Source organism: Mastigoproctus giganteus, chromosome 13 (genome assembly GCF_048544385.1).
Source record: "Mastigoproctus giganteus isolate SK-2022 chromosome 13, ASM4854438v1, whole genome shotgun sequence".
Taxonomy (NCBI): Eukaryota; Metazoa; Arthropoda; class Arachnida; order Uropygi; family Thelyphonidae; genus Mastigoproctus; species Mastigoproctus giganteus.
The window spans coordinates 68,203,473-68,219,683 of NC_143587.1; the positions used below are offsets into that span (position 1 = coordinate 68,203,473).

At 37.1% G+C, this 16,211-nt stretch overlaps 1 protein-coding gene across 6 annotated transcripts in view; it reads right to left on the minus strand.

The window, feature by feature from the left end:
• LOC150076140 (upstream stimulatory factor 2-like) overlaps positions 1-15,996 on the minus strand; it is a 340,777-nt gene extending 324,781 nt beyond the window's left edge. For 5 of the 6 annotated variants that reach the window (XM_090387170.1, XM_090387166.1, XM_090387165.1 and 2 more), the window contains exon 1: positions 15,653-15,996. In XM_090387170.1, the coding sequence (XP_090243296.1) occupies positions 15,653-15,684 (32 nt within the window). In that variant the 5' untranslated portion in view covers positions 15,685-15,996. The remainder of the gene's footprint in view (positions 1-15,652) is intronic. The other variant, XM_090387167.1, reaches the window with a different exon arrangement.
• Positions 15,997-16,211: the final 215 nt, after the last annotated feature.

The window sequence follows — 16,211 nt, forward strand, 5'->3', positions numbered from 1 at the left end:
TTCCTGAACAAAGTTGTCTTTAGTGACGAGTCCACTTTCCACCTGTCTGGTAAGGTTAACCAATACAACTGCAGGATCTGGGGCAATGAAACCCCCTCAAGTCTTTAGTGAGCATTAACAGGATTCCCCAAAATTGAATGTGCGGTGAGTTTAGTCTCACTTGCCCTAATTCATATGCCATAATCTCAGAAGCACTACTGGTCACTTGCCACAATTGCATATGCCCTAATCTCAGAAGCACTACTGGTCACTTGCCACAATTGTATATGCCCTAATCACACATGCCCTAATGAAGGGTTGCCATAATGGTGACCTGCCCTAATCGCTTCCCAATGGTAAGGGGATGGCAATTGACAATGCTATTGTCAGTTGCCCTAAGCAAGTATACAATTGCATATCTGCAATCCCTTTCACTCTAATGACCCTTTTCAGGGGTTGATGAGCAAGTGAATTAGTGCTAACCCCGGTGTTTCCATCTGCATTTGTCGACCTAATAATTCATTCAAATAGTAGCCAAACATCAGCATGACATTTGCTCTTTATAGCGGAGATAATACCTATTAAGGTTATTATTATATCATAATTTTTAGTTGGCTTGCTGACTGGTTAAGGACCTCACCGATACCTATCATCAGACCCGCTGAAATGCTATTTACAGGGAAGGAACATTTAAAGTTGTTCCTCAATTATTTTGCCAACTGTATACTCTTCATGCCATGCATAGAGGCCAAACGTTTCCATTTCTTTATATTCTTCTTTCTTCTTCTCCTTCATAAAAATCAACAATCACATGTTCCGATTAATTCAACAGAAAGCTTTACAAATTGGGACAACGTTTCAACTAAGAAAATTCCAAGTTGATTACGAAAGTGCTGTAATCAGATCCATAGAAGAAATATTTTCTGATGTTGATGTTAAGGGATGTTTATTTCATTTCAGTCAAGCAATTTGGCAGAAAGTACATTTAAAATTACAATTGGCGTACATCAAGGAACAAACTGTCAGAAAGTTAGTGAAGTCAATGGTGGGATTGGCATTTGTTTCTTTATATAAATTAAAGGAAACTTGGGAACAGATCATTCAAGAACATCCAAAGCCAGAACATCCATTATATGAAAAAGTGTGAAGAGCTTATAAAACACTTCAAAACAAAATTGTATTTGACCCACTGCTCACTTTACACCCATCATTGTGGAATCATCATGCTAATTTTGGTCCTTGGACAATAAATCATGTGGAAGGATGGCATTAAGCCTTAAATAAATCTGTGGGACACCATCTTCCTTGTTAATATATGGAAGATGATTACCCATTTAAAAAAACAAGCTAACTTTAAGAGAATACTAGGATTAGTAAACATTGGAAATCTTCCACCTCATAAAAACCAAAAAGCGTTAAGTGGGGGCATTTGTATATAATAAACCATTGGTATTCACAAGTTCTGATGTGATCCAAGGCTAACTCTATAGCGTGCAGGTTCTGCAGTGTATATATGCTGTATTCAGGGAGAATCTGCTCAGATATAGTAGCGTTTGGAAAGATGGCAGCAGATCCTACATGATTCTGGCTTCTGTGTAAACTGGCAGTAAGTCAGAATGTTCAGCTCGGTGTGCTGAATAGAGCTACAGATAGGCAGATGATGGATAAGATCTTACCGTGATAAGATCTTGGAGTAGCTCTTGGACACAAATACCAAAAGGCCAATTGGCAGTCTGATGGGTACTGTACAAATTTTTCCAAAGTGGCTCAAAAAAGATGTCCATGCAAGATGGTCTGGCAGGGATTTCAATTTTAAAGCATACTTTGGTGACAAGTGCTTACATCTAAGCAATAATGATGGTTCATTTGCTTCCATGTATAGGCTCTGGACAGGAGATGTTTGAAATGCTCCAGTAACAGGGGCTCACATCTGGTGAGTATGGGCTTGGCATTTTTGGCTGGTGCAGCATAATCCTCAGGCTTCCTTGCACCATTTGGCTAATAATAATAATATGGATAGCATGATAATGGATAGGATCCAGCTATTGAAAGTACAGAGCTTCTGATTGATGCATATACCCGAGACCCATATTCTAGTTTAGGTTGTACAAGTACACAGTAGATGCAGCGTCAAGTGCATCAGTCTGCATCCCAAGATGGAGAAGAGAGAGCACAGAGAATATACAAACCTCCCATGCACTTTGTACGGAGTTGGCAGATGTGATTGACAAAGGTCAACTTTTTATCAAATATAAGGAGAGGGCTCTGACTCTCTTTAAAAATTACAGCTGTCAGTTGCAGGCTCCAAAAAAAAACGATAAGTGTTTGCTTTTTTTTACATAGTTGTTATTTTATATTGTACTTAATACGTAGTCTTATAGTTATAGTTACGCTGGTTATTTTTATTTTAATTTAGATAAACAGTTTTTGTAGATATACGTAATACATACGTAAAACCGTTATTTCGTTCGAATCTTGCAGCCATTGTTTTTGTATATAGTGGTAGGGAATTCAAATTTTTAATTGAGGTAGTTAGGTAGCTTTAAACGTATAATTTAGAGTAATTCGCTTCACTGTTTCTATTAGATAGCGTAGTATTGACATTTAATTAATTTAATTTATTGATTTTATTAATTTAAAGTATCATGCCCCAAACTAGAGCAGCAAAGCAACAGGCACAAAGTGGCAGGAGTGCTGTGACTCGGGGGAGAACTGAGGGGGGGGGGCGATTCTCCAACGCATCACAGCCTAAAAAAAATGTGCAAGTTGTGAAATGTTTGCCAAACTCTCTGGAACAGAACATGACATTGCCATGGGGGATGTCTGTGTGTGTGCGCGATGTAAGGAGTGTAAGGAAATCAGGCGACAACTCAGCGTTGTTATGGGCCTATATTAGAGTTTGAAGGACAGGCTGGATGCCCTCGAAAGATCTAAACTGAGGGGCCCATCAGGCTCTCAGCTGCCCAAATCAATGCCAGAGCTTGCACTTGGTCATCACGCAACACAGTGGCAGCCCCCAAGGCAGAATGCGTTGATCCCAAAGGAACTAGTAGTTGTTGGTGACTATTGTCAGGGAAACGGGAAACATGCTTTGTAAAAAGGATAGGTGGAACAGGACCAGGGTATGTCTGCCAGGAGCAAAGGTTGATGAGGTTGTAGAGCGGATATCACCTTTTAAGGGCATAAAAGGTGATATAGTTGTACACATTGGCACTAATGATATTAGGAGTACGAGACCGGCAGAATTACTTAACAAGTACAGGTCACTGTTGAACAAAAGCCGAGAATTAGGGTTGAATTTGAAAGTGTCTGCAATTCTACCCAGACACGATAGAAGGGAGTATATAATGAGAGCCTTGTCGATCAATTCGGCCCTGGAAAGAATGTGCAAGGCTCAAGGGGTAGAATTTTTTTCAGCCTGGACTGTACTTGTTAACAGGAGAGACTGTTTCTATAGAGATGGGATACACTTAAATAGAAAAGGTGCAAGAATATATGCTGATGGTATCGAGGCAGTGTTAAGTGGGTCGGAAAACTGATAGCTTGGGGGGATACAGGGACTAATAGTTTAACAGTAGCCGTAGGCTGAGGTGAAGGTGATTCTTGCACAACTTCTATTAGAATAAGTAGCGACCTGGAGCATGGGGTGTTGGGGGTTTCAGGGACGGATGGCAGTCATCCTGAAATAGGTGGGTATATGGGATGTGTTAGGGTAACTAAGAATAGGAGTAGGAGCATGTATGCTTGGATGTATACCAATGCTAGAAGTATAGTAAATAAATTTGATGAATTTGAACTGTTGTCAAGACATCAAAGGCGGATATGGTTGGGATAGCAGAGACATCGTGTCACACAGATATAAGGAATGCTGAACTGGAATTTGGGGAGTACAATGTGTACAGACAGGATAGAAAGAGAGGTGGTGTTATGCTGTTAATTAAGAAAAACAAAATCAAAAGAAGTGCATCCAGTTGATATAGATGAACAGTGCACTGTTGAGTCAGTTTGGTGTGACATAAACACTGTGAAAGCAAAAATAAGAGGAGTGTGTTATAGGCCTAATGACTCGAATGAGTACAATGAACAATTGTACAGAGAAATAGTGGGCTAGTAAATCAGAATGTCTTATAATGGGGGATTTTAACTGGTTAAAGATGCATTGCAGGATCATCTAGACAAGACTGCAGCAATAATTCAGACACAGCATGGGTTTGTTAAGGGAAAGTCTTGTCTGACAAATTTGATAGGATATTATGATGTGGTTACAAAGGAATTGGATGCAAAAAATAATTTTGATATCATATATTTGGATTTCAGGAAAGCTTTTGACACTGTTGCGCATGGAAGACTATTGTACAAATTGGAACAGAATGGTATTAAGGGTAAGTTGCTACAATGGATAAAAGGATGGTTAAGTGGGAGAAGACAGAGGGTGGTAATCAATGGGTGCTGCTCTTCGTGGACCAATGTTATTAGTGGAGTCCCACAGGGTTCAGTGTTAGGTCCACTGTTGTTTTGTATATTTATCAATGATATTGATGAAGGTATATCAGGCTTAATGTCGAAGTTTGTAGATGATACAAAGGTTGGCAGGGTTGTTAATGACAGTAATGGCAGTGTGCTACTGCAACAGGATCTAGATAATTTGGGCAGATGGGCTAAGAAGTGGCAACTGAAGTTTAACCTTGACAAATGCAAAGTACTGCATATGGGTAGAAGTAACTCCACAGAAACGTACCAACTGTGTGGTACTACACTTAAGGTGGTAGAAAATGAAAGATCTGGGAGTAATTGTGTAGTCAGATATGAAGTTTTCTGAGCAATGCAGACAGGCTGCCAGGGCAGATCATGGGGTTTTGTCAATGATATATAGGAATTTTGCTAGCAGGGAAAAGGAGGTGATTATCCCTCTGTATAAGGCAATGGTCAGGCCACACCTTGAGTACTGCGTACAAGTCTGGAGGCCTCATTTTAGGAAGGATGTAGATTTACTTGAGCATGTACAGAGAAGGGCAACAAGATTGGTGAGGGGAATGAATTGATCCTCTTACCAAGAGAGGCTTCAGTTCTGCAAATTGCAGTGGCTGGAGACTAGGCACTTGCGCAGTGATCTGATTGAGGTATATAAGGCCTTGAATGGGTTGAGCACGCTAAATTCTGATGGGATCCTTCCACTTGTTCAGATTACGAACCTAAGGGGGCATAAATTCAAATTAAGAAAAGACAGATGTAGAATAGATGTGCGGAAATTTGCCTTTAGCCAGCGGGTGGTTAATTGCTGGAACAAACTTCCATCTGTCGTTGTGGAGGTTGAATAAATTTAAGGAGGAACTGGACAGGCATTTGGAGGCAATGGTGTGATTTTTTTTTTTTTTTTTGGCTGATGCTGCATAAGCTCATACACTTGCTTTCGTGCATCACATGCCACTACTACTACTACTACTATAAGTCCCAAAAATTTTGTGTCTAGTGCTACTTGGAATAGCATTTTGTCCAAGCCTCAATTCAGGTTCAAGATGAAGATCACGCTTATGACAAAAATATACACAAATGGTCTTTTGCGGAAAGAACCTGAATCCATTAGCCAAAGTTCAGGAGTTGAGGTAATCAATGGCTTGTTGCAGTTGCCTTTCAATAACACTCATGTTGCATGACTGAGAAAATATACTAGTCATCAAAACAGAGGGTACTGTTTACAGCTGGAGGGAGCTGTTCTGTGATGGCAAAAAGCGTAACACTTGATACTGATCCTTGCGGTACTCCTTCCTCCTGGCAAAAGGGATGAGAGAGTGTGGATCCTATATGAACTTGGAAAGATCAATTGGCTAAAACATTCTTAATAAAGGAGATGCCCTCTAAGACCAAGGCTATACAGTTCTTTTAATATGCCAAATCTCCAAGTTGTGTCATACACTTTCTCTATGTCAAAGGATACGGACAGCAGGTTTTCTAGTGTTAGGAAAGCATCCCTAATGGGTGTTTCCCAGTCTAATTAGATGGTCCGGAAGGGGACCAGTTTCTTCGGAAGCTGCATTGCAAGTTGGAGAGGCGGTCATTTGATTCTAAATACCAGACAAGATGATTAGCATTAGCATTAGTAGAGGCATTTGATGCAAGAAAGCAAGCTTACGCAGCATCAGCCAAAAAAATAAATAAATAAAAAATAACCATTTCCACTTCACCCCTCTGTTCATTCAAAATACCTGTCCAGCTGAGCCTTAAACTTATGAGCAAGAGCATAAAAAGATAGCATGGAACAGTTACACAGTGATGAAAAATGCTGAAGCCTACAACACGTACAGGTTGATCTGTAATAGTACCACAAATAAGATCGGGGAGGTGAAGGCTGCATATGAGAAAATATTGACTAAGAGAGCAAGGAATTTTTCATGTATGTGAATACAAGAAAGAAAAAAGCAAAAATCAGATTGGACCCTTGTGCACTGGGTGTGGGAAAGTCTTAAGATACCCCAGCTGATATTGCGGATGAACTGAACAGGTACTTTTCATCTGTCATTACTGACAAAAGACTCTTCATTCTGAGAAGAGGCTGTGTGAGTAAGACAGTGCCATATGAAATTAGTGATATCATAATTACAGATGATTTTTTATTAGAAAAACTTTTGAACATAAAGCAAATAAGGCTCCCAGAGTTGATGGCATATATCCTGTAGTTTTGAGGGATAGCACAAGGAAGTGTATTGAACCATTGAGGTTAATTATGAGGGCATCTTTGGACTCTGGGGGGGGGGATTCCTTTGGATTGGTGAAATGCCACGTATCGCCAATACAAAAAAGCAGTTCTAGGAATGAAACTGGTAACTACAAAACAATTAGTCTGACTTCGGTGGTAAGAAAAATCTAAGAGGAAATGATTGAGTGCAATCCAGGCCCATTTAGACAGATATGGCATTCTGAAGGACACACTACATGGCATTGTTAAGAGTAAATCATGCTTAACTAACTTAGTAGGCTATTTTGACATGGTTATGCTTGATATGGATTTAGGGAACAATTTCGGCATAGTTTATTTGGGTTTTAGCAAAGTATTTCACTCTGTCCCTCATGAGAGGTTACTGTCTAAGCTTGAACAGGTTGGGATTATTGGTAAGATTTTAAGACGGATTGCTAGGTGGCTGCAGAGCAGAAGGGAGATAACTGTGATTAACAGATATTCTTCAAATTGGTGTAATGTCAGGAGTAGGGCCCCTCAAAGATCGGTTCTTGGACCACTGTTGTTTTTCTCATTTTCATAAATGACATTGACAAAGAGATAGAAGGTGCGATGTCAAAATTTGCAGATGACAAAGATTAGCAGAGTTGTTAATGATCAGTGCCAAGAGCACTCCTTCAGGATGACTTGAACAGACTTCAAAGATAGTCAGAGAGGTGGTAGCTGTGTGTTGATGCTGCTAAATGCAAGGTCTTACACTTGGGGAATAGCAACCCCATAAATAAATTATATACTTGGTGGGGTTGAATTAAAAACCGTGGAGGAGAAAAGGGATCTGGTGAATCATTACAATACGGGCAGATATGACGTTTTCTGAACAATGTGAATAGGCAACCAGGAAAGCCCATGGAGTCCTATTAATAATAACCTCAAGAGAACATACCAAAATAATTGATTATGATCTGTCAATTATGCCCATCACTAGTTGTTCCTGGAACAGTAAATGCCATGTATACATTGATGTTCTGAATGATTCTACTCTTCCTACCCTGGCAGTAGTATAGGAAGAGTGGTTTCCTTTCTGTTTGAGCATGAAAATATGCCATATGATATTGCACAACGTGTAGTCAATTAGTTTAAAGACATGGGTATGAAAAGCTTCAATAGTCTTCCCAGGGCCCAGACCTTAACTACACTGAACACCTTCAAGATGAGATCTAAGAGTGGCTTCAGGCCTGGCCGACAAACTTGCAATCAATAGCTGAATTAACTACCATGCTGAAGAAAGAATGGAACAAATTAGTGTCTTTCCTTTGTCGAAAACTGATTCTGAGTTTACAAGAGGTTGTAGTATTGTAATTAAGGACAAAAGGCAGAGCACATTTCATTACACCAGTAAAAAAATGAATCCTAGGTGCCTCCTATATTCTTTAACAACCATAAAAGCCAAACTCACCCCCTCCAACAGTGGTGGACCTGGAAGTATGGTAATTTTCCCACTGTGACATGTTATTAAATATTCTATCAATAAATAGTTCTTTGAAACATGAACATGTCTAGTTACATTTGGCCATACAGTTATGTGTGCATGTGCGTGTCACATTAATCTATTCCTGTAAATTGGCATTTAAGGTGAAAATACATCAGGGTGAGCTATTGCAACAAGATCTAGGAAAATTGGGTTGATGGGCTGAGAAATGGCAATTGAAGTTTAACATTGGCAAATGCAGGGTACTGCACATAGGTGGCAGTAACCCTAGAGTAACTTATCAACTGTGTGGTACTACACTCAGAGTAGTGGAGAATGAAAATGACCTGGGGTAACTGTGCAGTCTGACATGAAATTCTCTGAACAGTGCAGACATGCTACCAGGACAGCTCATGGGGTTTTGTCAATGATATACAAAAACATTTCTAGCATGGGTAAGGAGGTAGTTATCCCTTTTTTTATAAGGCCATGGTTAGGTCACATTTTGAGTACTGTATATAGGTCTGGAGGCCTCACTTTAGGATGTAGATCAGCTGGAATGGGTGCAGAGAAGCACAACCAGGCTTGTGAAGGGAACAAAACTGTGCTCTTGCCTAAAAAGGCTTTCTGCGTCTTGAGACTAAGCACCTGCAGAGAGATCTGATTGAGGTGTCTAAGGCCTTGAATGGATTAAGTAAGCTTAAGATTAAGTTAATGACATTCTTCCACTTGATGAGACTACACACAAGGGGACATAAATTCAAGTTGATAAAGGATCACTAGATGAGCAGAAGTTTGCCTTTGGCCAGCAGGTGGTTGATTGTTGGAACAGACTTCCATCTGTTGCTGTAGAAGTGGATGGGTTGAATAAATTCAAGAGCTAGACAAATTCTTGGAGGGTATGGATGGGTGAACTGTGTAGGGGTTTTTTTTTTTTTTTTTTTTTTTGGCTGATGGCTATATAAGCTCACTTTCTTGCTTCATTTACCATTAACTGCTACTACTACTACTACATATTTCTGAAGTCATTTTTAATATGAAATAATGTAATAACATTTGATTATATTCTGGATTAGACCATCTTTGATTATGAATTAGAATATGATTATAATTAGATAAAACTAAGAGAAGTTACTATAATTAAATTTAGGCTCTATTCAGTATGTTGTAGTAATTTTAACTAATTTTAGCTTAATTTTAAGGGGATTAATTTTAAAGGAAATTCACTGATGTTTATTTTAATATTTTTATTATTTAAACCTTTACCTTACTTTTACTTAAATCATGGTTTCAAATAGAAAGACAAAATATCACAGGATGTCATGAGTGACTTAGAGGGGGGACTGCCAGTGACGACAATTCATCTGTGAGTTATGACCTTCTTTCTTGTACTCCCTGTCACATATATTATGCAGACCTTTCTCTAGACTGTGGTGATTCTTTTGTGTGCTAGATGTAAGAAGCATAAAAACTAAAAATTACAATGCAATGTTAGATGTGAAATTGCATCTCTGAGTACAAGAGTAGATGGCCTAGAACAAATTCAAACTGGGGGCTCAAAAGAAACCCAGGTGTCTGATGCTATACTGAGCAATGCTCTCCTAAATCTGACCCCTACAATGAAACTCTGAGTGCAGAATTCAATTGTAAGGGAAACTGGAAATAAATTCTGTAATAAATACAAATGGAACAGAACCAGAGTATGTCTGTCAGGTATAAAAACAAACAATGTGACTAATAAACCAGTTATCAATTTTTAGGAGTAATAAATGGCACATGGTGATCCATGTGGGTACTAATGACTCAAAACAAAAAAAACTGATAACTTGGTTGAGGAATATTATGTTGTGGTGGAAAAATGTTGAAAGAATGGACAAAATGTTCTTTTGTTTGCAATTCTTCCCAAATATGACAGGAGAGAATATATGTTGAAAGCTTTGTGGATTAACTCTAGACATCAGGGAGTGTGCAATGCTTGTGGGGAGAAATTTTTCACAGCATGGCCTACCTCAGTTAACAGAAGAAATTTGTTTCACAAAGATGGAATTCATGTGAACAGGGATAATGCAAGAGTTTTTGCTGGTATCACTGACGAATCCTTAAGGGTTTTGGGAAATCACTAATTTGGGGGTAAGGGGAGTTATTGGAATGGCACAGGTTATTGACATAGGACAAAATCACACTTAAACTCTCCCTGTAAGTACCTGTCTATGAGCTGGAATTACTCTATGCACAGAAAGAAACATTTAAATAAGTTCAAATACCACAAGCAGTAATATACCAGCAGGAAATTTGTGTTTAAGCAAATATTATATGGGATGTCAGGGATGTAAAGAGCAAAAATAAAACTATTTTGTCTGTTTATATAGTAATGCCTGGAGTACTATGAATAACCCCTGGTCTGGTAGCCTTAAAGGGAAACATTGCAATGTATCGAATTGTAATATCATCATTATTATTGCAATAAAGATTTCTTAATAACTAAAACTAATTTGAGCTTTTGTTTAGATCAATCACTACAGATATAAGATTAACAGAGCCATGGTGCCATGCAGAGACAGGGATAAAGAATTTAATTGCAGGGAATATAGTGTATTCAGGATGTCAGAAAAGTCATGCATCTTGCAAATAGCTCTCTAAAAGCTATCACTCTATCCAGAGTCAAATTAAGTCCAGATGGATGTTAAGTCTGTGTGGTGCAAAATCACATGCAGCAGAGAGGAGATGATAATCAAGGTATGTTAAACACCAAACAATTCTGAAGAATATGACAAAAATCTCTACAGACAACCTGAATAGGCAGCCACTCCCCAAAGGAAGTGCAAAAGACATAATGGGCAACTTTAGACAACGACTTAAGTAGTGGGTAAGGTCAGAGTCTCTAATCTCAGTAGGAGCGAGAGAGAGAGGGAGCAGCAGCGCAGAGCTCAAAGTAGCAAGAGGGCTGAGGCTTGGGAGAAGAACTGAGGTTGGAATGAGGTCCTTCAGCGTTAGGGCCACTTCTGTTTCTAGTTTTCCTTAATGACCATAATGGACCAAAATGGATGATGAACATTGATGAGGGAGTGCAGAGGAAGTTGTCAAAGTCTGCCAATGATTTAAAGGTAGGAAGGGTTGTTAATGATCAGAACCAGGACATTCTGCATCAAAATGACTTAGATTGGTTGAAAAAAATTGCCTGAAAAAAGGAAACTGAAGTTAATGCATTTAAATGTAAGGATTCACACCTACAGAATAGAAAAAGTTATTTAAACGGGATGGAGAGTGGAATTATAAGTGATCCAGGCCAAAAAGACTTAAGGTTACAATTCAGTCAGACATAATTTTCTATGCAATGTAAACCGATCACTAGGAAGACATGTGGTGTCTTGTCTATGATATACAGAACCATAAAAAGTAAGGAAGATGTCATTGTCCCTTTGTATATGACGATGGTGAGACTGCATTTAGAATATTGTGTTCAGGTCAGGAGGCTACACTTGAAAAAAAGACAGAATTTCTAGAAAGGGTTCAGAAAAGGAAACTATATTGGTGAGGGAGTGCTAGTTGATGCCATATGAAGAATGGTTTAGAAAGTGCAGCCTACAAAAAAGCTGGCAAAGTAGACATATTAGGAGCACCTGATATGTACATAAGGTTCTGGAGGGAATCAGTAAAATGGCATGAGGGAGGTATATTTTCACTGACAAAAGAGAAGAATCAGGGGGTACATACAAAATTTTGGGGAGTAATAGAAGGCCAATCTCATGAAGTTCACCTGGCTTCGGACAACATGTTATGATCATTGGAATGAATTGGCTGCAACAGTGATCAAAGTATAGTCTGCTGATAAAGGTCAAAGTGGAACTATACAGGCACTTTCCGACAATTTTTTTTTTGGCAAATACAATACAATACAAAAAAGCTTACGTCATTTAGTCATTACAATACTAATAACTAAAACTCAATTAATGTGTATGTGTCTGAAAAGTTTTAGGATGGATTTTGCACATTGGTCACTGTTGAAATTATTCACTATCAAGCCTGAACTGGATCCTGTGCCAAGTTTCACCAGTGTGCACAAAGGCATTCTACTAGAAAGTCATATTTAAGTTTGCACAATAAAATAACACCATGGATTCAAGGACTGAGCAAAGAGTGGAAATCAAGTTTTGTTTTAAAGCCAGAAAAGGTGCAACTAAAACAGTCGCAATGGCGAATGCGGCTTACAGACATGAAGCACTATTGTGATCCAACATTTGTTGCTGGTATAGGCATTTCCACGAAAGGCAGGAAGATACACTCAGTGGCCACCCATCTCAGCCTCATACTGACCAGACCATCAAAAATGTTTGTCAGCTGTTAAGGGAAGATTGTCACCTTTCCCTCAGAATAACAGCAGATCAGCTTCACATAAGCAAAGATACTGTGCATACAAAATTGTTGTCGAAGATTTGGTAAAAGAAAATTGTGCTTGCACTTCATATGCATGCATTGACAGCGGGACAGGAGGAGAAACAAGTTGCCACATATCGAGATTTGATTGAGATGGCAGCCAGTGATAGACTTTTTTAAAAAAAATCATAACTGGTGATAAATCCTGGAGATTTTTTATGAATGTAGTCCTAAAATTTTTCATACACACCTTGTATGGTAATAACTGATCAAATTAAATAATAATTGTACTTTCAATAAGAATGGTTGGTACATTTAAAACAGTCAGAGAACTCAACCAAAGGGTGTTTTCAATAAAAAAAACTCATAGACAGCACAATACAAAAGAATACATAAAACAAATGTTTAAAATCACAGTGGAAAAATACAGCTGAAGCAAATAAGGACTGCCCTGCAAATATGAGGTTATCACTTGAAGCTGTCTTTGTAGCAGGTAGGGTGCATTTTTTAATATGAAGTTCAACATAAATATATAATTTTAAAAATATTTGTTCAAATAGCACAATGGTACAGCCATGGCTATTGTGGTGTTTGCGCAATGCCCTCCCAGAACAATACTTTCTTAGCATTTTATTTGATGCTGAGGTAGGCATATTTTAAGTAAACACACCAGAATCATGAAAACCATGGGTAGCTCAAGTAACAAAAAATAAAGTCTACAGAATGGAATTTAATTATGCAGGTAAAGTGTAATTAATTTACAGTTACTAATTACCAATTAATTAAAAGGCATTGACATCTATCTCACTTTTTGGGTTTAAGTTATTTTGTCATCTGGACCTTTGTTATCATATTTTAGCTGAAGTCTTTGAATTTGATATTAAAATTGGGCAACGTATTGCCATGTATTCACATTTTATGAATTTTAATTTCAAATAAATTTTGTCTAAACTATTTTTTCCTCCCCTTTTCAATGGGAATATTATTCCTGTAAGTCTGAAAACTGTCATCAATGTACTTCTGAAATTAACATAAAGCAACTTTATTTAAAAAAAAATAATAATAATAAATAAACAGTACTGTGATATTTGCTTTACAGAATACATGGTTTAGCTGCATAGGATAGCTGGATGTTACATTTCCTCATCCTACTACAGTTTTGTTTTGTTTTTATATATTTTTTTCACACTTAAAATAAAATTAGTTTAAATCCTAAAATTTAAATAGTAACTTAGTCCAATTTTAGCATCAAATTTAAATATTTCAGTCCAAATATGACAAAAAATATCCAGATGAAATACAGCCTCAATCTAAAAGTAGGCAAAACAGACTCTGGTGTCTTTTTAATTGAAACACCCTGTATAGAAAATTAACCAAAAAGAAAACTTATAGTCTGCCCATATCTACATTTCGTGTTTTATTTTCAACTTCAGCTGACTTTGAGTTACCCTAAAAATAAATATGACTCAAACTACAAAATATTTAATCAGAGGCATGCTCATATTTCCTTATATATATATAAAACTGTACTTTTACCTTTACTATAATACTACCTCATACCTCCACTAGAATACAGAACTATATTTAATAATTAACTAAATGTGTTAGGTTTAGAAAGTATTCAATCATTACTATGCAATTAATCCTGCACTCCCTCCTTGCATCAATTCATTCAAATTAAATATCAATGTATTCTTTGAGTCTTAATTATAAATTAAACTGGGCAAGAGGTATGCACTTTTCATTTTCCATAAAAAATTACACTATTGGAACGTTTTTTCAATGTAAATTTCTATAAAGGCTTGTCATGAGAGGAAAATCAACACATTATAAAAACATAAAAAATAATGCCCGAATTGTTCCTTTCTCCACAAATTGAAATTAAAAAAATACTCTAAAAATATAAGTGGCTGTAATCAGGAATTGAATAGATGAAATAATACATACTACCAGCTAAACAGTAAAACTCAATGAATTAAAACTGTCTTAATCCAAAGGAACAAAGCTTAGATTCATCCCAAAGATAAACTGTAAAGTTCTTACTGAAACTATTCATATTAACACTGGCAGACCATTCTACAAAAGTCACTCTGAACATTAGAAAAAATGTAAGATTAATATTATCAATTAACTTTAAGCAAGTTAAACTGAAAGTTCTGAAAATTTGGAATTCTACTAGTTGCAGATGGTATTCAAAAAGCCATGTCCATAATCTAAATTCTGTAGTTTGTGTTTAGAAAAATTTGTTTAGAGAACCAACCAAAAAGAAAACTTATGAAATAATTAATGGTTCTTACAAATATTTTCGAAAAGCATTACATTTGACATACTCTTATACTCTAATAAAGTGAAACATCCCAATGAGTGTTAAGTCTGCTCTGGTATCTCACATTTTTAACATTGGCCCAGACAACGCTTTCCAACATCTTATCACTATCAACCTCATTTTTCTTAAGGTTTATCTGAATCAAAATAGTGCGTACTGTAAGTCAAATGTTTCAACGAACAAACAGACAAGCCTCAGCTAATTTCTAATAAGTACTATACAATGTTGGGGTAAGGGAAATATATTCACCTTTTATATGCCACAATTTTAAATCTTATTTTCATCTTGTATATGAAATCAATAATCGAATCAAATGTTAAACAAAACCACATACTGACAAAAACCTGGCTTCATAATACATCTGGCTGATTTAAGGTATAGGATGTAAAGATAAAAGTTTCCTCTACTTAAACAGGTGTCACTTCGAATTTTTTTGTTGAAATTGCAAAAGGCTTCCCTGATGTTGTTCTAAATAAATATATGCCGTTAATTCTCCACATCGCCACACCTACACTTTAATAAGACTACAAAAAATTTTTTGATCACCAGCTTACATTGGCGTCCTACCACTACCTGCAAGGAAAAAATGCAAGTATTAATTCAGACTCCACATGACTGTAATTCACAAAAACACATAGTGCACATAAAAAGAAATTCTTATTTATCTGCATCAAAATGCAAAGTTCATCAATTGTAAACATAGGATCGCCTAATGCGTGTTATTTCCGACTGCTCATCTGTTGCAATACCAAAACGTATGCGTAAAACTAAACGAACCTAGGCTGGGAACAATGTTATACTGCCTAGAAAAAATCGGTAACTCGATACTTACCTCGTATCCAAAGCCTGATCTAACATATCCATGTGAGTAAAAACTTGAGGATCCGATATTTTGAATTTGCCAGGAAGTGGAGCAAGGCTGATCACGGGGCCAAACAACAGGTCATGTGAGCAGCGAAAATGAACATGTGACAATATGGCGACTTTTCCACGTCTTCTTTCCGTCTAGATTATGATGTATCAATCCGCCAAGTCAGTTATCCACAACGTATGAGATTTATCCACGATTTACTGTTAACCATATACTGCCTGAATTGTAATTTTGTGTATATATTTAGGAATCTTTAGCACAATTAGAGAGAAGTTGCTTAAGAGAAACCAAGTCATGAAATTTAATCACAGTAAAATACATGGTCGTGATCACTTACAGGATTTTCTGTATATGCGTACTTTATATCGAGTAAACATTTTGTCGTGATGTGGTAGTTGACAATTACATCATCACATTGTTGCAAACGTATATCAGTCTTTTACATTGTTATTTTTGTACTTTTACCTAATTTCTGTGATTGTGAAATTCCACATGTTGTATGCTTGCCATAAAAATATAC